Below are 20,987 nucleotides of genomic sequence, written 5' to 3' on the forward strand. Positions count from 1 at the left end.
AGTTTAGAGAGTAGGGCTATGGAATATATCAATATAATATTGATATTGATAATGTGAGACTAAATATCATGGACTGTTTTTACTGTTCTAATCAATGGTCATAATATCCACATTACGAATGAATAAATGAATGTTATATATGCACCAATAGTCATCATCGAACTATTGTCGAATTATCTATCTATTAACTATTGTGATATTTTCTTTTTCAATATCATCCAGCCCTATCTGAGAGTTTCACAACCTCCATGTGAAATAGTGTGAGGGAAACAGTGTGTAGAAATAAAAACTAAACTTGGGTTGATGATCTTGGGGCCATCATTTGTGTCTCAGACCAAACATCTGAGCCTGACTTTCTAAGATACGGCTTTCATCTGATTACATCCAAGTGCTTGAGTTCTCTGAAACACAGGGGTGTCAAACCACCGGGCTGATGGCCCAGGATCCAGCCTGGAAGACAATTTTATGAGGCCTGCTACATGTTTATAATATACTGTTAGTGCTGACCGACAATATATTGTAATATAATATATAATATACCATATATAATATATAACAGAATATATTGTAAAAGAATAAAATTATTAGATGTCTATTGTAAAATATGTATTATTAGGTCATTAAGTAATATGGTGTAAAAAAAATTGTTTTTCCCTTGGTGTTCAGCGCGACCCCCCCAGGAGAAGGCAAGCCGGCCAGGGACCCCCAGGTAGGTGGAGTTTCAGACCCCTGCTGTAGTACACACACATTCTTTCATTTGTGACGCATGCCATCAGAAGCTGGATTCAAACATCCTCTCCCAGTCGGTTTGGACATGACACAGTGTGAGACTCGTGGCGTCATGAAGACCAGCTGCTGTTATTTTTAATCCCCCGGGCGACGTTCCTCAGCAGCGGCTCAACCGCGCCCTGAGCGCACAATACACGCACAGGAACACACCGACAACAGACTGACTGGTGGCTGCAGGCCCGAATAGGATGGAAACACATAATGTTTCCAACCTGCAGTCATATGAGGAATACAATGTAAACAGTGAAGCACTAATTAAATATGAATGTGGAACATTTGAAATATTAATGCCGACTGACAGAACGGTTATAGCAACATGGATCACTCTCCCTCAAGTCAATGGTTGGACTGATACTCTATTCTAGTTACATCAACTCTGAAGGACTAAACCTGTATTTTGCTGGCACTGAATTACAGAATTAAAGTATATTGTCTGAATCAAAGTGGATTCGACAAGTAAGTTGATGAGGAAACAACATAACTTGAACACACCATTCTCACATTTTACTTTAAATCTTAATTTAAAAAATATTCTTTATTATATTGTTAAACAGCTTCATCACCCTAGCTCTCAGTTCATTTATTTATTTTTAAATATCAAATTCATGTTTCTACAAGAAACAATTTCCATCACATTAGATATTGGCTATTCTTAAAAGGAGAACACCTACCTTGGAGTCTGCTTTCTGTCCCAATATCTTGCCCGGGTCTCGTGGTTCCAGTTTTCTGCTTTTTATTAACGGTTAAAAAGTCTCTTTGGAGAAGAGCAGCCTTTCTGCTCGGGCAGTGCGTAGGACTACCGAGGTGCGGGGTCCAGTGGCGAGGTGCCTCCACAGTGGCCTGCAGTCCCATCTGTCCCTGGCAGACTGCTCGCTGTGTGGAGCTAAATTTGGCCCCGAGCTCAGGTTTCACAGCCAGAATACTGAAGGAAAAAAGAGAGAAGGAAAGCTGAGGTAGAGAGGCGACTAATGTAAATACTGAGGGGAGGAGAAGCTTTTTGAATGAGATACTTACTAACTCACTGTTGAATATGTTTATGCAACATTTAGTTTGGTTTATTGTGGACAACAGATTGATTTAGTTGATGTCCACATCCACACGCAGAATGACAGTTATGAACCCATCACAACTGGAGTTAATACAATATTCAGAAGCTCTTTCATCTGATGGCGCAAGGTACATCTTCCAATATGACAACAAGAAGTGGAGAATCACCGGCTGTGCCTGTGAGTCAGCCTGTTATTAATGTGGTGTGATTCTAGTGCCCAGCACGCCAGTATGACGTCTTTACTGCCCATCTCCAGTTTTGCTGTTGAGTCAACTCCATGACCTCGGACCTACAGCTGAGCCATTATCTGCGTTATCCTAAACAGACCATAGAAACACTCCAGCTGAGGTCAAGGGTCGGGGTCAGGTGCCTCCAAGTTCGAGCCTCCTCTCCCCAGCAAATAGCTTCACAGCCGCTTTCATTCACTTTCGACATAAAGCGTTTCACTGCTTGGATTTTTATCATCCTGTTTCCTATTTGGTGGCTTCTTAGAAATCCAGAGGGTAAAGTGGAGCCGGTCTGGATCTATTTCTAGGCCACTATCAGACATCGCTCTCAGAGCTATTCCGGTACTCAGCAAACTACTGATTAAAGTTAACTGTTAGTCATCACATGCGGAGGAATATCCACTGTAACAACCAATTATGAACTAATTATACAAACATACTGTCCGAACTGAGTGTGTGCGTACACACACACCTGTTAAATAGCCTGTCTAATGCCTCCACCCCTTCCCCTATGAATCCCTTGTTGTGGCGGGTGTGATGTCGAACTATTTGCTTTATCTGGTGACTTCAGTGGCACTAGAAACGAGCCAGTCTGTCGCACAAAGCTCTTAGCAACTGAACATACTTATTTCTATGTTAATCTTTGCAGCATGCAATTCCTCTATTTGCTGACGCCATATCTACCTTATTTTACCCTATCATATAATTGTAAAAACTTAATACACTAGAGCCCGATTTCAGGCTTATCGGTGAAGGTTAGTATTAACTATTAAAAATTGAAATGTCAATATATAAAATTGTTTTTCTTGATCAGTTGAGGTGGTGGAGATATTTAGGTCTTATTTTGTCAATGTTCATCCCTATTGACAGTCCACTGATCACAACGAGAAACGCTGCTTTGTCAGTTGCCCTTGCCCGATCTTTGCTTTCTCTAATCTAATCGGGATGTTTGCACTAATTATCTTTAAATGGGCTCATAATCATCCCAACTTTAAGGTCCCAATTATTTACTTCATCGATTGAATCAAAATTATTTTCTTTGTGCGTTTCGCCTCGATTAAGTTTGTCCTTTCATATTTGTCGTTGCTCCGCTGTGATTGGTTGAGGGAGAAAGATGGTGCCGTCCGCGGAAATGTTGAAACAGATCTCAGTGGAAGATGAGAAACGTTGATTTTTAGCAGGAAGCTTTACGTTTCGGGGCGCACGGATCATAAATATCCTATCATATATTCGTGGTAAGATATCATATGGGTGTTAAATGTTAACGTTACGTGTTTATTATTTGTACTTAACTGAAGCGTAATTGCCACCTTCACTTGTTAGCATAGTGCTACTCCCTGTTAGCTTCTGTTTATACTCTGTGTATACAATACATATTTTAGTTGTTTTTAAATGTTTTTATGTTCTCAAAGAACAGTGTCAAACATCTGTTGCAGTAAACCTGCATTCCCAGCTTGACGATTCTACATATTTTATCTTTGCTACTGGATTGTAGTAACGCTGACATAGATAGTAACTAGTTTACTACAAACTAATCACTGGAGGAACATAATGTCTGGAATGACTAGATGTGATTTATAATTAGAACGTATCATACTTTTTGACAGCAAAAGAAGGGTATAAGCAAAAACATTTAAAGGTGGTACCTGTTGTTATGGTTTCTCAAGTGTGGAACGACTGTTTGTTAGGATTAATGTCCAGCAAACACATTTATAACGTTAATACGATGCTGAGCAGGTTCTATCACCATTGCATATATTACAAATAAATTCTCACAAGAGGGGGGAATTAGACTAACTTCTCAATACCAGTCATAGTTTGTTACATTTGTGCATATTCATTTCTAGTGTGTGTGTGTGTGTGTATATATATATATATATATATATATATATATATATATATATATAAAATTTCTTCCTAGAACGCCTGAACCATGCCTGCCTTCCGGCAAGTCGGGGAGAAGCAGCTTCCCCACCCTGTGCTCTGCATGGCCTGGTCTCCTAAAAGGGATCTTATCGCCCTCGCCAACACAACAGGAGAGGTACGACTAAACTGCACAGTTGCTTTTCAGTGTTTTTTACTTTCTGTTCTTTACCAGGTTTGGGATCATGAACATTTGTGTTTATTTTCTAGCTGCTACTGCATCGCTTGGCCAATTTCCAGCGTGTGTGGAGCCTGCCCCCCAATGAGTACACTGGAAAAGAGATAACTGCACTGGCATGGAGACCTGATGGCAAAAGTAATTATTCAGTTTAATTTAGGTCGATAGCATTGTGAAATGTACGACTAGTGTTAGTCATTATTGCTAGAGATGTATTGGTTAGAATTTTTATCTTTATTGTGATGATGCATTCCACAGTCCTGGCCTTCAGCCTGGGAGACACCAAGCAGGTGGTCCTGTGCGATGTTGAAAAGGCGGAGATCCTCCACCTGTTTGCAGTGGAGAGCCCTGTGTCCTGCATGCACTGGATGGAGGTGGTAGAGGAGAGCAGGTGAGAATCGGGTGCAGAAACCCAAAGAACCGTTAATTTAGAAATTGAAGCGATAGCTGGGGTAGTCACGATGTCTGTAGCTCCATAAATGGGGATATGGGGATGGTAGCTCAGGAGGTAGAGCTGGTGGTCTAGTAATCCAAAGGTTGCTGGTTCGATCCCAGGCTCCTCCTGCTAGCATGCTGTAGTGTCCTTGAGCAAGACACTTAACCCCTAATTGCTCCTGATGGCTGCGTCCGTCGGTCTTTGAACAATTGTAAGTCGCTTTGGATAAAAGCGTCTGCTAAATGACTAAATGTAATGTAATAAAAAGTAGTAATTTGTCCTATTTGTCCCAATTATGATTTGAAAGTCTTAAATATTAATGGACTACATAAAACAAATTTGCTACATTTTTTGTCACTTGATTTTTGACAAGTAGCCTTGAGCAATTGCAAAGAAAAATAGTGAAGATGAAAACAATAAAAATAAAAAAAATCATATTGTTGCTAAAGGTCTGCCTGTTAAGTGGCATTTATAGTATTTTCACCTAAAACCCATTTGAAGTGTCTTTTAGAAGTCTTGTGGATCCCTGCGTACTAACAATTCGTATGCATTTCAGTCTCCTCAGCTCCTTCTACAACTCTGAAGACAAATCCAAACTTTTTCTTCCTAAATTACCAACACTACCCAAAAGGTAATTAAACCATTGTTTTACATTAGAGGAACTAATTGTTATGCATTAGTTAAACTAATGCAAAACAGGTAGGTAAAAAGCAGGCTAAAATGCTTCACACATGTTATACACTGATCAGCCACAACATTAAAACCACTGAAAGGTGAAGTGAATAACATTGCTCATCTCGTTCCAATGGCATCTGTGGGGTGAGATATGAGGTAGCAAGTGAACAGTCAGTTTTTGAAGTTAATGTGTTGAAAGCAGGAAAAATGAGCAAGCCTAAGTATCTGAGCGACTTTGACAAGGGCCAAATTGTGATGGCTAGATTACTAGGTCAGACCATCTCCGAAATAGCAGGTCTTGGTGTTCCTGGTATGCAGTGGGCGCCCAAGGCTCCTGGAGACGTGTGGGGAGCGAAGTCTAGCCAGTCTGGTCCAATCCCATAGAAGATCTGCTGTGGCAAAAATTGCTGAAAAGGTTAATTAATGCTGGGTATGATAGAAAGGTGTCAGAACACACAGTGCATCGCAGCTTGCTATGTATGGGGCTACATAGCCACAGACCAGTCAGAGGGCCCATGCTGATCCCTGTCCACCACTGAACGCGCCTACAAAGGGAATGTGAGCATCAGAACTCGACCATGGAGCAATGGAAGAAGGTGGCCTTGTCTGATGAATAACATTGTTTTCTACATCTTGTGTATGGCTGGAGTTAGGGTTAGATCTGATCAAGGATCTGTGGGATGTGCTGGAACAACAATCCCGATCCATGGGGGCCCCACATCGCAACTTACAGTACTGGATGTGCTGCTAACGTCTTGGTGCCAGATACCACAGGACACTTTCAGAGGTCTTGTGGAGTACATGCCACGATGGGTCAGAGCTGTTTTGGCGGCACGGGGGGGAGCTACACAATATTGGTGGTTATTAGTGGTGGTTTTAATGTTGTGACTGATTAGTGTAAAGTTTAGTGTTTCAGTAAGCCAAGGTTTTAAAGTACACTATCATCATTACGTTCATTGTGTGTAGATGCCATATTTTAGCTCAGATATGAGTATTTAGTATACTAAACCATTTGTTTAGCAAATATATTTTCAAGTGGAATAATATTCTGCTTTTTCCCCAGCTACAGCACAACATCGAAGATATTCAGGTGGGCTAATATTTCCAGAGCACTTGATCAATGTTTTATCAGTTACCTGCATGTTTTAATTATTTGGCAATAAAACTTGTAATATTCATGTATCCATCTACTTGACAGTAAGGAGAACTCTGATGAGATAATGAACCTACTGGGTGAAGTCAGGTAAGTTCTGGTTCATATTCAGGGAAACTAGTTCATGTGTACATGAATAATGTTATTTTTTCATATTGCTGTGGTGGCATCAGCAAGTTGGATTCAATATAAATTATCCTGCATTATTCATTTATTTTACTTTTTGTCTTTCATTTCCTATTTTTTCCATTTCTTTCTTTATTTTATCCAATGTGTTCTGTTGTTCTCACGCAGACTAAACATCCTGGTGCTCGGAGGCGATGCTGGCTTCGTTGAACTTTATGCATATGGGATGTACAAGATAGCTACTCTAACCGGGGTGGGAATCCCTTATTTTTTTATTATAATTAGTTTATTATTATCTCCTATAAAACTAAACATAGATGGTGTAAAGAAACTTTGTCATGTTGCTTCCAAAACTTTTCAATCATCTTTTGACATATTGCTCCTTGCAATACCTGAATCTTAATCTCTGTTTTACTTTTGTTTTGTGATCATAAGAGTTCTTTTGTATATGTGTATTAATATATTATGTTTTTCTACATTGTAATGTATTTCATTTAAACAAAAAATTTTAAGTGAAAAATTTCCTAAATCCAGTGAATGATTAAATCAATTTGAGGAGTGATTGGCCGAGAAGTTTCAGGATTAATAAAGGCCATTAAACATTGGACAAAATGGCCGAAGTCTGACTCCCTATCTGTGTGACTGTTGTGTGATGGTGGCTCTGTGCAGGTGGGTGGGACGTGCCGCAGCCTGAGCCTCTCCAGTGACCTCAAGTCCCTGTCAGTGATTACAGAGATCAGATCCGTGGACAACGACCCTGAGATCTGCTACGTCCAGGTAGGAGCTTGTCCACAGTCATGTTCCGGGTTCGTTTCCCCTGCAGCTGAGTCATAAACTTTTGACATTAATTTAAGCTAAAGCACTAAACTAACTTAAGATCAACTAAACTAAGAAATAAAGCAGAAATATATTTTTTAAGCGAGAAGTGTACAGCTGCTAGAACAGGCAGCAAAACCAAGTGCGACAACTTTAAGTTCATTAGAGTACAATGACTGACATATAATCAATTTCCAATACATCAGAGACTTTACCAATGCTTGTGTGTGTCCCAAGTGGAAATTCAAGCAGCTTTAAAAATACAAAATCTGACATATTTGATATAGGTTCTTATATTTCTGTTTTTCCAGTATTCTCCAATACTGTCCAATCTAATGTTCACCCTGTTCATATCCATCAGCCTGCTGTGCCTCACCTGTTCATGCACTGAGTCAAGGTTCTTTTTGAAGAAAGTTTCACCCTGGCTCTGGTTGTTTCTGTGTCAGCTGGACACCGGGCTGCTGTCGGACTGTCTGCCCGAGGTCACCAGGATGGCGCGCAAATTCACCCACATCTCCACGCTGCTGCAGTACCTACGTCTCTCCCTCACGTGCATGTGCGAGGCCTGGGAGGACATCCTCATGCAGATGGACCTGAGACTCACCAAATTTGTCCAGGCCAGTGTTTTTATTTATTTCTGTTTATTCATATATGTATTATCTTTTACTCATCAAATTTAACAGATGAGATGAAGTCAAACTTTATTATTCCCTGAAGGGTAAATTTTTCCATTGCAAGGGCAAAGACAGAGTGTATACAGGGTATACAATATAAAATAAACATTTTAAAAGAATAAATCAGATAAAAAGCTATGAATATAGCACCTACAATGTATGGATTGAAGTTTGTGTGTGTGTGTGTGTGTGTGTGTGTGTGTGTGTGTGTGTGTGTGTGTGTATGTGTGTGTATATATATATATATATATATATATATATATATATATATATATATATATATATATATATATATATATATATTTCTATTGTGTCTTTTAGGAAAAGAACACAAACACCCAAGTCCAGGATGAGTTTCTGGAGCTTCTGCTGTGGGGACAATCAAGGTGAAATGAAAACAGTTGTCATCATATTTTCTAATTACCTTTGCCTGGCGACACATTCATAAGTAGCATCTTATTATTGCATCTTGCCTTTGCCAAATGTTGATTGTTCGCGATTCAACAACAAATCACGATTGTTGCATATTGTCTTTTTCAGCCCTGAGTTGCAGGCCCTGCTCATGAACCAACTCACTGTCAAGGTAAACAACATTTTGTGTTTCGTCTCCAGATTGTATCTAGATGTGATTTAGCGGAAATATATTTACAGCTGGTATTAATTCAGTGTCTGTGCTTGGTCTGATCGCGTAATTCGGGGGGACGGTAGCTCAGGAGGTAGAGCTGGTTGTCTAGTAATCTAAAGGTTGCTGGTTCGATCCCAGGCTCCTCCTGCTAGCATGCTGTAGTGTCCTTGAGCAAGACACTTAACCCCTCATTACTCCTGATGGCTGCGTCCGTCGGTGTTTGAATAATTGTAAGTAGCTTTGGATAAAAGCGTCTGCTAAATGACGAAATGTAATGTAATGTAATGTAATTCATGCAGAATTCAAATCACACATGTCACTTCCTCTCCCTAAATTGTTTCATCAGACCAGATTGGCAGCAGATTCACAAGATTCACAAGTGTATAGTCTAGTGGTTCTCAACCTTTTTCATATCAAGGACCCTTTATTTTATACGTATGAGGTCACAGACCCTATTTGATCAGATTTCCCACAGATGTTCCTGACAGCAAATGTGTTTATTGGGAAATTGCTCCTCTCTCTTCTTGTCAGGGCCTCAAGAAGCTCGGTCAGTCCATAGAATCCTCCTACACCAGCATCCAGAAGCTGGTGATCAGCCATCTGCAAAGGTACGACCCACTCTGCAAGGCGGTTCCTCACCGTTCATCTCTCTGTCTTCTCTACCTCTCCTTGTCTTTGTCCTTCTCTTCTATCACTCTCTGTCTCTCCCTCTGTCAAACTCAAATTCAAAAGTTCTCTATTGGCATTTTAAGATCCTACACTAATAAGATTATATACAAAATACAATATATAAAGGAGCATTTCATTTGATTCTCCCTCTCCCTCCAGTGGTTCTGAGGCTCTGCTGTACCACCTCAGTGAGGTGAAGGGGATGTCACTATGGAAACAGAAGTTCCAGCCTCTGGGTCTGGACTCCACAGCGATAGAAGGTACCATCTAAACCTCTCTATCCTGCCTCTGTTGAACGTAGATCCTGCTTCTTGATCACAGCAGAATCATTGTTGATCCTTAATACCATTTGAGGTGTTAAGTTCCTGCCTTCAGTTCAGGAAAGTAGTCTGCGTGTTTTAGGAATTTCCACCTGTTGTTTAGTTCTCTTTTGCTGTCTAATTATTTGATAAACTTTTTTTTTATAAATATTTGCAAACTATGAATCGCTTTTCTTATTTATTTATTTTTTTTAGAGGCCATCACCGCCGTGGGCTCCTTCTCGCTTAAGTCTAATGAACTTCTGCAGTGAGTTGAAGGATTTGTTTTATTTGTGGCTTTAGGTTTCTGTCTCTTCTGCGATTGTTTTGCTTTCTTACGTTTTGGTTTAATTTCTTCTCCACAGAGTCATCGACAAAAGCATGAAGAACTTCAAAGCTTTTTTTCGTTGGCTGTACGTGGGTGAGAAAACACATTTGTTTTTCTAAGTGACAAATCATCATTATCATATTGACATTCAGGCAGTGAACAGGAACATGCCTCTGTCAGATATTTTGTAGTCTCTTGATTTCCTGCTGAAATAAACTGTTGATAAAGTGTAATCTTATCTTAATAAAGTGTTATCTTATCTGGAAAAAAAACAATAACGAATTTCATCCAGGGATCAATAAAGTGTTGTCTTATTTAGTCTTAAATGATACTCAGTTACAGTCAGTCACACTGTTTTGTTTCTTTTCAGCCATGCTGAGGATGTGTGAGGAGCACGTGCCACCTGAACTCAACAAGGTGAGTGATTTCAGCCTCCGCACACTGTGCGGTTCTTTCTGTCTTTGCTGTACTGCAATTGCCGTACTGGACAAAATATTTTATGGTAAACGATGTTCCACTGTCTTGAAGCGTCAAGAGCTTTTTTTTCTCGTTACATTTGCACTGCACTGGAACTCGGAAGTGACGCTGAAGTCACATCAGCCAATGGGGTTTCAGAATGAGTTCTGTGTGGTATTTACTTCTTAACTTTCACTCATTTAATCTTATCAGTCCGCTAAAATCTGTTTCTGAACAAATTTGAGGCGAGAAATAAGCAATCCAGTTGCTGAATCTTCACTCGTATTCGATTTATAAGACGTAATTAAAAAGTTTGTTCCCAAATTTGTAAGGCACAGGTTTGCATTGGGACACTGCACGGGGATTTTTTGTTTCATTCAATTAACGTCATAAAATAAAATAAATTAAATAAATGAATCTTCAATAAAAATACAGTTTTAATGTTTTTTTATTGTTTTTTCTTTTTATTACCGTTGAGTGTATGTGGGCTGGTCCCCACCCAGAGCACCCTCAAAACGGAGTTCTAAGAACCTACGATTGTTCTTAGTTCCGGCAGTGCGGACATAAAAAAAAAAAAGGAGTGTTCATCCCAAAGTTCTTAGAACTATGAAAAAGTTCCTGCAGTGTGAAAACCCCTTTAGGTGGTTCAGTGTGACGATGTCAGGGACCCAGAGAGTCTGAGGCTCCAACAAACTTCTGCCAAAGTCAGAAATTTAGCACAATGTGTTGTCACGCTGGCTCAGTGGTCAGCGCTGTTTCCTCACAGCAGGAAGGTTCTGGGTTGCGACCCGATTGGTGCCTTTGTGTGGAGTTTGCATGTTCTCTTCATGTCAACATTGGTTTCCTCCCACCCTAAAATTCATCAGGTTCACACTACTGCAGACGCCCTTGAGCAAGTAATTAGTCCTAGAACTTGGGTGCTGTGCTGTGGATGGTGGTTAGGATGGTAAAATGCAGAGGAAAACATTTTAATTAAATACCACCACAGTGACAAATGAATTTAAATCCTTGAGATCCTGCCCAACACCCACACCCAAGTAAATGGTCCAAATTTCAAATCTTGTGTGCATTCCTTATAATGTTTTTGCCATTTTCAAATCTCTCAGATGACCCAGAAGGACATTGCCTTTGTGGCCGACTTCCTATCGGAGCATTTCAGTGAGGTGGGAGATCTGTAATCTCAACGCATTCATTCTAACATCTCTGAATCTTCTCACAAAACCAAAAGTTGATCTCTCCCGTGGTATGACAGAACGAGGAGCTGTTTGACCGCAAGGGGAAGTACTTCAACGTGGAGCGGGTCGGTCAGGTGAGGAGAGCGTGGCAATGGTTGCTGTGGTGACGGTAGTGTCCAGCACCTAAAGCAGTCTCTGTTTGTCATTCCAATGCAAATCTCTAGTATCTAAAGGACGAGGACGACGACCTTGTGTCTCCACCCAACACCAAGGGAAACCAGTGGCTCAGGTTCCTACAGGAGAGCTCCCATCTGAAAGGTAGACAGGGAGCTGGGGCAGGGCCTTAAATCAGTCTTTATCATGTTCCTGGGTCTTATTAAAATATTGGTTCCATTATTTCTAACTGTTCATACACAACCTGCTGAAGGCTTTACTGTTGAGAAACATCCCACTCTGCTGCAGCTTCACTGCGCTTCAATGCAGTCCAATGGGGCATACATTTGAATACATTTTTACAGTTTTCATAATAGGAAACTTGCATTAAAGCCAGACACAATTTATGAATTCAAATAGTTGCAAACTGCATTTTATCAAGTTTTTCTGGGTTTTATCGAATCTTTTGGCTTCATCCGACCTAAGCGTAATTAAGCGACGCTGTGGATGTGTTGTGGTGCTGGCAGTTACAAATTTCTTTTTTTAATAAAATATGATAATATTATTCACAACAATATTAGACTGTGTTTAATCCCAGTGAGAAGCCGCAGAAGGCTCATGGACTTGGAGGAGGCCCCGCTGAGCAACTAGGTGTGAATGTAATGGTGTTTTGTTTGTTTCTCCAGCAAGCCCATTGCTGTTTCCCTCGTATCCCCAAAAGTCTTTGCACTTTGTCAAAAGGATGATGGAGGGTGTGATCGAGCTGTGTCTCCAGAAACCCGCAGTAAGTGTGTGTGCGTTCTAAGGACACAATGATTAAAGATATTTAATCCTAATAACAAATTATGAGAAAAAGGTCACTGGAAAAGTTGCAGAATTTGAAGAACTGCATTTATTTCACATAATAAGGTGAATATTCTTAGTAGAATTTTACTCCATAATACTCAATACTAAAACTTTAAGTGAATTTCACAGAAGGTTGTACTATTAGCTCGCTGATACCATCAGCTCACTGGTACCATTAGTCTTTGTCTTGTCGCATTCATTCAACTTGATTTCTTTCCTTTAATTAGTACAAAACTCATATGACTAAGCAACACACTTTTGCCAATGCTCAGACACTTTACATTAAAATCATATGGAATAAAACAATGTATAACGAAATTGAATAAAACCATAGCAAGTGAGTTCCAATGGAGAATATCTTTGTTTATTAATATGTAAATGATTTTGCAGGAAGTTATTGGGAAATCTGTGCAGCAGGCAGTTTTTCTCCCCCTGTACACGGTGCCAGAGAGGTGCGGTCTAATACATTGAACACTTTTTAAAATTTCAGTTTTTAAGTAATTAGTTGATTATATAGTCATTAATCTGGCTGTCTTCTCTTTCTCCAGCTCTGAAAACACTCCACGACTTTTTGAACTTCCATCTTTGTATGTACAAGACAGATAATCTGTACTGTCACGTTCCTGCATATCGATCATATTGACAATGAACCGTCCGTCTGTTTGTTTGTCCTCCAGGTGGAACGACAAGAAGAGCAACATGCACTACGCAGTGTTCTGCATGCCCGAGGTGTCTCCCTGCAAGCTGTATCTGCTGAGGAGGGGGACGGACCCATGCAGGTGGGGGTCCTGGTTCTAGGTCCTGGGTTCTAGATTCTGAGATCTTGGTGGAGTTCTGGGTTGGGTGGCATTTCTCTCACTGTGTTGATTTTGTTGGTTCTGTCCCAGCAGACCTATCCCGGCCGGTCTGGTGTCAGTGGACCTCAGCAGCGTCCTAAGTCACCGTCCAGAACGCGAAGACGACGCGTCCAGAGTCCAGTGAGTTGTTTTTTTTGGTTTATTGGCAAATCTATCATTGAAATTTGATGTGAATTGGGAGAAATTAGAAGTATTTATTCATAATTTGTTAAACAAGTATACATTCAATTATGGCGACATGGTCTCAAACTCTCTTTAGTTAAAATTTAAGAATCTCACGTTTAATGGTCAAATTGAATCTGTGTGTGCAGTTGCCTGGATGCTCGTTTCTATGATGACGAGATGCTGACCGTGGTGCTGCGGGCGGCAGCGGAAGGAGAGAACAGAGGAAGATTCCTGGCTCAGCTTCCACTGGGTTCTACCCTTAGCTGTCAGAGCGAGTTTAACTGGGACGCTGCGCTCCGGTAGGGAGGGGGGGAGGGAGGGAGGGATTGTGTCAAGACTAATCACGTCTGTTGGCATCACCAGATCATCTGTTGGTTTTGTGTCCTGGGAATTTAAGTCCTAATTTAGAAATACTGACACTATTGATACATCAATATACCGCTTTAGAATCTCACGTTAAATAATGGAGGTTTCAGGTTGTCGTCATGTCAAAAGACATGAATAATCATGAAATACATTTTAATTTATGATATTTATTTCAACGTTTTGTCTGATTTTATTTATCCATACATTTCTTTTTGTCTAAAAAGACTCAAGTTCTTCTGCATCAGAGTCTACATTTCTGATGTTCTAAAACCCCAAACCTACCTCCTAGAAGCATCTGGAAGCACTGTTTAGAAGCACTGTTTGTATTCCAGTTCCTTATCTCTTACCAGCTCTTAGTTTGATCTGAGGAAAACTGTAAAGCTTCTCTAGGTTGTTATAAGTGGTGGTCTGAATCCTCCTCCGTGAGACGGACACTGACCTCAGCTCCGTGTCTCCAGGTTGGACCAGCAGACGGGTTCCATCCCGTGCCAGGGCTTGGTGCTGGAGAACCAGTGCAGGGAGATGGACAACATGAAGGCCCAGTTTGTGGCGGTCAATGGGATCCGCAAAGTGGCCTGCGTGGTAGGACGGCTTCCTCACAACATACTTTAGGCCTCCTGGTGGGACAACTGCTGATAGGAGTGAATCGATTAATCCTAAAATGAATTAATCAATTGATTGAAAATAAGCTGAACTACATTTCAGTGATCAAATCATCTGATTAGTAAAGTATTAATAGTTATATTATATGTTGTGTACAACTTGCCACTCTTTGTTTTATATCATAAAGTGGAAGAATTGTTTTAGCCTGCTGGATATACATTAAGCTCTTCAGAGACTAAATTATAAAACTACACTATCTAAATTCAGATAACTTAAGATAAGCATTTACGATCATTTTGTACCTCATTCCCTTATGTTACAGTAACCTTGTGGTTTGAATTAACTGTTGATTAATACAGAAAACTGAATCCATAGTTGCAGTCAACCTGGTGAAGCTATTTTCAAATATATATTTTTAAATGCTTTGTTTCTGAAGCCTGGTCAATATGACCTCGGAAATAAATCACAACATCTACCTGTGGCTTGAAAATCCCACATTGGAGAGTCCAGCTGAGGTCATGGAAAGTATGAGGTTAAATTTTAGGTCTAATTTTAGGTCTTATATCTAATTCTTTAGACTGCATATGACGTACAGTATACACACAACTAAGGCGATACCCATCATAACATTTTAGTTGACCATCTATTGTTATACAAATAATTGCAATTAACAATTGAATTCACCCTTTTCTTCATTTTGTGCCATTATCATGAAGAAGAGCTATTTGTTGACATTGAACATTTAATGAACTGTTAATTTCTCAATATGACTGATGGAAACGCATATGATTTACTTTTTAATTGTTGCAGCATTTCTCACAATGGTTTGAAATTCCACTTACATTTAGATAAAAACATATCATTATCGATTCTTGCGATGTTCACACACAATCAGCTCAAATAATTGCGATGAGGCAATTATGCAATAATTGTCCCAGCTCTATAGACTATTTGAATTAATGAAGTCTTATCTTATCTCCTGACTATGACTCTGTTCTTCTACACCAGCTGAGCGCCAACCTTAGGCATGTCAGGGTGTTCGAGATGGACGTGGAGGATGAGGAGGAGGAGGAAGAAGGAGCAGAGTCACAGAACGCCAGTGCTGACCAGGAGGCGCTGGACACATCAGGAGGAAGCCAGCTGGAGGAGAGGGTGGAGGAGGGGACTGAGGGGGAAGGAGGGGATTGAGGGAGAAGGAGATGGTGAAGGTGGAGGAGAGGGGGAGACACCAGCAAAGGTGGTTTTCAGTCTTCTTGAGAGTTTTGAGTTATCAGCATCCTTTAAATTCTTTCATCTGCTTGTAGTTTGGCTTGTTCCTCATTTGCAACACACAGAAACAGGTAGGGATTATGCACCAAGAGCTCCCGTATTAGATACAGACATTCTCATACTTTTACTTCTACTGTTTAATTGCATTGAAGCTTGTTCAAACAGTGATGCATGATTCTGCCTCTTTAAATTTCAATGACCCTTCAGTCCAACTCATGTCTTTTCTGCTGAATATGCGGTTTACATGCAGGGGACATTAGAGATGTTTGGAAAATAAAATGTTTTTTATAAGAATTTGTTTGGTTTGATTTTTTCTTTTAATATATATATCTGTTTATGGTAGTTGTGTAGTTTTTATTTCATATTTAAGGTATATTTTTTTCATCTTGCGTCTTTTTGTTGACAATCAACATTGTGCATTTATGTCTTTCTTTTAACAACAGATTACATTTGGGAAAAAATGAAATGTTATGTATTTAATTCCATCTAAATCAGAGTTTCTCAAATAAAATTACAATTGTTTCTGTATTTTACCAGAATTCAAAAAAATATCTAATTATCTAAAGCTCTTGATGTAGTTACATATGGAATGGGATTGGTGTCAGCTAGATCATTTTTCTCTTATTGTATTTGCAGAGATTGAAACTAAAATAGCATGGTTAAAATGATACTATACCGCATTTCAAGAATAAGCACAACATTTTGAGGATGAAGTCGAATGTCGAGCTCAAAGTCATTAATAATTTGAGAAGCGTATTTAAAAAATGATTCACGTAGACAAGAAGGCATACTAGTTCTGACTATTCCCGAATCAACTTTTTTTCTCCCAGTAATGTAGCACGTCATCTTTAATCTCATGACTGCGATTTTATTGTCGAAATCCAATACATTTTTGGATGGCCCTGCTGATACTTTTCACTAGTTACAAAAAGCTTTGGTTGCAAAAGCAGTTGAGTGCGTGCGTACGTAGACCCCGATAGAGAACGAGCACCTGACTGACATTTATTTACATATGCCGCGTTCCATTGAGATCAGAGCTCGGATTTCCAACGTGTACGTCCAGCAACACGGCACACACCGTTAACGGGCGACAAAGTTCCCCTCGCGTGTGTTTTGTTTGGAAAACACGTCTCATTTCAATCCATAGATGATAGTTATGTTAACATAAGTTTCATAGCTTGAGAATACCGCCCGAACAGAGGCAATGGAAGACGTTTAACTCTGCGTTGGGGACCGTGTACTCGGGTTCACCGATTTCCGAGTCGTAAAGGGAACGCAGCATACCTCCACTCTTGCGCCGCAACATTATGCTTGTATTGTGAAACTTAACTATATGATGTTTAATACATATAATACAATATCTTCCTGTAGTTTATTTTTTATTTTTTAATAGAGACGAGGGAGAAAAAAGAAACTACAAAAAGTGGTGTACACGCGTACAGGGACAGGCGTCGGCAACGCATAACTGAGGGCGAGCATATTACCAACATCGATTTACTTAGGCACGTGCGCCACAGAAATATGCGTATATAAGTTGTATTTATCATTATATAACATATATTTTATATATTTTCTAGATACGGTGTCTGCTTGTAACTTGTCACTGAAAATAAAGATGCGGAAGAAAAATATTTCAAAACGAGCCTACGTAGACAGGCGTCGGCAACGGGCTCGCCCCCGACGGAGGGCGTGATGACGTAGCTGATCCGCCGCCTGTTGGTCTTTTCACAGTTGGCACCAAGAATTCGCGAAAATGGCCTCGACCCTGCCCGAGTCGCCCAATATCCGCGGGAGATGACGGCGTGGCGCCCGCTAAATTCTCCGGAAAACACGGTGCCTTCTATCAACACGGAGGTTAAAAAGTGAAGCGGACAAAGGGGATCTACCGGCCGATTAAAGGGCGCAGCGGCGGGGCGGAGCAGCGGATCTCGTCGTCGGGCTTGGCCGCCTCCATGGAGGACATCAACTCCAACCTCAGCGCCGACCTGGAGGTGCGGAAGCTGCAGGACCTGGTGCGGAGGCTGGAGCGGCAAAACGAGCAGCTCCGGAGCCGCTCCACGTCGGGGCTGCCCGTGTCCGGAAGCCACCGGCCGCACAGCGCCGGATACGACCCCTCTCTGATGGCGGGGCTGGCCGGCTTCACCGGGGCGGGGTTCGGCGGAGCCGGCGGCTGCGACGGGCCGCTGGAGAACTCTCGGTGCCGGAGCCCCAGGCGGTCCTGCGACGGCACCGGCCTCAGGCGGGCGTACGACGGGGAAGGGGAAGGGGCGGTGGCGGCGTATCTCTCCAGCATGAACTCGCTGTATGCGGACACAACCGGGGCTTTGAAAGACGAGGGGGAGAAGTCGATCCTAGACGAGGTCGACATCCTGGACTTGGAGGACATGGACTGTCTGAATGAGGAGGAGGACAGCTGGTGAGTGGCGCGGAGAGGGCTCATTATCCCTGCGGGGAAATGGAGCTGATGGAGCAGGTGGGATAAGATATGATGAACACTTGGGTGATAGATACTTTATTCATCACCTGGAGGAAATCGCGGTGGTTCAGCAGCTCACATAACACAAGTCAAAGTAATACGAATAGAAAATGGGGGGGGGGGTGGCAATTTTACAATATCAACAATCCACACTGCCGAATGGAGCTATTGGGGCAGGTGTGATTAGGTATCATTGAATTAAAGGCGTTGTACACTCATGGCCAAAGAGCCGAGTTCAGGCGTGGAGGTTTGGGGTGGACTCCGCATCCAGATGCCCGCTGACAGTCCCACCTGCCCGGCTCAGCTGCTGCTGCAGACCGTGTTGTGTGGAAATCTGTTTCCGTCTCCAGTAGCTTGTGAGTAACAAGGAAGTCATCGATGCGGAAAGGCATTTGCTGTCGATCACAGAGCGTCTGATTCAGGGATTCAGCGCTTCTGGTGTCACATGTGGGCGTAGTATTCCTCTGACTAATCACCCCGACATGCCCCTGTAGTTTAGTGTGTTACTAGGGGGCATGGGTTCAGGAGCTACCAGGGTGTTCAATTTCGTTTACTTACAAGTCTTTAAATAGTGTTGTATTTAAATTGACGAGCTCTTGATTTCAACAAACATTCTGTCTGATTGATTTTATTGTGTTCACTTGCGTATCTGAAGTTTAGCGGAAGGAAGTACTGGTTGGATTTATTCCAGGACCTAATCAATTACCTTCCTATCTGACCTCAAGAAAAGTGCTCTGATAACAGTTATGAACTAGATGATTCATAGAAACCCGTCTTCTACCAAATACTTAATGCTTTCCTGTGCCAAATATATAATACTTATCTGCAATTCCTTAGTGAATAATAGAGAGATTATTTGTATAAAAGTTGAGTTCTCTTTCTCTTCAAATTTGAAATGTGAATGAGTCCTGAAGACAGCTTGAGTACTCTGTAGCTCGCAGTTCCCTGCTAGTGTGTTAAACATCATGATGTGGCAGCAGGTCTGTGTGTTTGTATTCCAAGAGCCAGCTGGGAGACGGCGCTTCTTGTTTAAATTCCCAACAGGACACCAGTTGTCAGACCAGCTACAAGTGCACCAAAGCACATGTGGGGATCCACATACAAGCTGCGATAAGTTTAAATATAGGCATCATTTCAAATGGTGGTGTATGTAGGGAGTGTTTAAACAGCTACACGAGGCAAGTAAACACTGCATCATTGTTTGACTGGTGTGATTAATCAACACTACCTCATTGTCCTCTTACAGAGGCTTTCATTGTGAATATGGATGTTGTTAATCCTCTCATGGTCCATCATTTCTCCATTATAACATCAGCTTTGAGCATTTGTCGGGTTTTTTGCCGGGTTAGTTGGCTTTACAACAATATCCCTTAAATGAGTAATCCTCGAAACTGGAGCTTGTGATTAGATTTGTGTTGCTTTCTAAATCCCAACTTTCATGGGATTGCTCGGACAGGTGGAGCAGATAGATGCTGAAGAGCTAAACATACTGATTTGATAGAAGGTCTAAAGACGATCAGTTGGCTTAGAATAGTAGAAAACACCACATGTAGTACGACAGCGAGAAACAGCCATCAATGTAACGGTCAGCCCTTGTCTGAGATTGGCCCTTGTTATCTACCCTCCTAGGAAAGGTTTGCATGTCGACCTAATTTTTATCCGAATGAAAAGTTAGGCCACATTAGGGCATCGCTAACTCACGGATGACTACATTCATTTTGTGAGTTGCATAACAAACTACTGGAAATGATTCCCAATCAGAACAAAATAAAATGTTTAGAAAGGCCAGATAGGTTGATAAGATACAGACTCTTTTAATTCTCTGAAAAGCCTCAGCATCAGTTTAAACCAAGTAATACTACTTACACCTGCAGCAGATGCTAGATGTTGAGCTCTGTTTCTAATCCCAGTATTACACTACTCCAGGTTTAACTTCAATGCCATGCTATATAAACCCTTTCCCTCTCTGCGCTGTGAATCAGATTAATATACCCTGCCAAGCCCTGCCATCGACCCCTGTAATCCCCGAATTAGCATCCGACAGGATTTATACTGCTGCTTGATCCTGTAGTGTTCATATCCAAGAGAAGAGATCTTAATACACTTAGTTTGTTCACAAACAAACAAAATATATCTCTAAGTAGCATAGCGTGGCACATTTTGTGTTCAGGTTGCACATGCGAAAAAGAGATAAATAAGTCGATTTAAAACGTGAGCTCCTAGGAAATGTTGTCGCTTTGCTCACAGTTAGGAGTTATTTGAGGATAATGTGCTTTTATCGCTGCTGGGTGCTTGTCTGTGCTTTCCTCCAGTGAAGATCTATTCTGTAACCTGAAACCAGGAGTTGTGCATCCCTGAAGAGCTCCCCATCACGGATGCGCTAATACCACTTTTCAACTGCTGATACCAACTCCTAAACTTTATCCGCTGGTGAATACAGAGTTGTGATCCATTACTGAGCAATATCCAGTCTCTGGTCCTGTTAGAAACATCTTTTTTTTTTATTTTTATTTTATTTTTATTTTTTTTTAAATCGGCTCCGAACAGGTTTGTTTTTCTTAATACAGTATTCATACTTGACTTGTTTGTAATGGCTGTAGATATTTATTATACCAATATCTGAATGAAGCAGAAGTTCAGCTCTTTACCAGGAGT

The 20,987-nt window shown here is 41.0% G+C and overlaps 3 protein-coding genes across 8 annotated transcripts in view; 2 read left to right on the forward strand and 1 right to left on the reverse strand.

The window, feature by feature from the left end:
* The window catches only part of palld (palladin, cytoskeletal associated protein), a 62,691-nt gene extending 61,122 nt beyond the window's left edge, over window positions 1-1,569 (reverse strand). For both annotated transcript variants that reach the window (XM_080012264.1, XM_080012263.1), the window contains exon 1: window positions 1,461-1,569. The gene's annotated coding sequence lies outside the window, so the exon portion shown is untranslated. The remainder of the gene's footprint in view (window positions 1-1,460) is intronic.
* A 1,612-nt stretch (window positions 1,570-3,181) lies between these two features.
* Window positions 3,182-15,775, forward strand: anapc4 (anaphase promoting complex subunit 4; the record flags this gene model as incomplete). Its single annotated transcript, XM_080024153.1, has 28 exons — window positions 3,182-3,299; window positions 3,986-4,105; window positions 4,198-4,303; window positions 4,424-4,556; window positions 5,158-5,232; window positions 6,340-6,366; window positions 6,475-6,519; window positions 6,724-6,808; window positions 7,225-7,332; window positions 7,818-7,988; window positions 8,367-8,431; window positions 8,586-8,628; window positions 9,202-9,278; window positions 9,499-9,599; window positions 9,855-9,906; window positions 10,004-10,059; window positions 10,337-10,383; window positions 11,529-11,585; window positions 11,675-11,731; window positions 11,822-11,915; window positions 12,437-12,534; window positions 12,987-13,048; window positions 13,145-13,183; window positions 13,274-13,375; window positions 13,487-13,573; window positions 13,765-13,917; window positions 14,443-14,566; window positions 15,596-15,775. Exons 2-28 carry the CDS (start codon window positions 3,998-4,000, stop codon window positions 15,773-15,775), a joined length of 2,352 nt encoding a protein of 783 aa, XP_079880279.1. The 5' UTR covers window positions 3,182-3,299; window positions 3,986-3,997.
* A 1,789-nt stretch (window positions 15,776-17,564) lies between these two features.
* The window catches only part of slain2 (SLAIN motif family, member 2), a 24,837-nt gene continuing 21,414 nt past the window's right edge, over window positions 17,565-20,987 (forward strand). For all 5 annotated transcript variants that reach the window (XM_080011928.1, XM_080011929.1, XM_080011930.1 and 2 more), the window contains exon 1: window positions 17,565-18,272. In XM_080011928.1, coding sequence (XP_079868054.1) covers window positions 17,809-18,272 — 464 coding nt within the window. In that variant the 5' untranslated portion in view covers window positions 17,565-17,808. The remainder of the gene's footprint in view (window positions 18,273-20,987) is intronic.

This window comes from Zeus faber (genome assembly GCF_960531495.2).
Source record: "Zeus faber genome assembly, chromosome: 1".
Classification (NCBI taxonomy): Eukaryota; Metazoa; Chordata; class Actinopteri; order Zeiformes; family Zeidae; genus Zeus; species Zeus faber.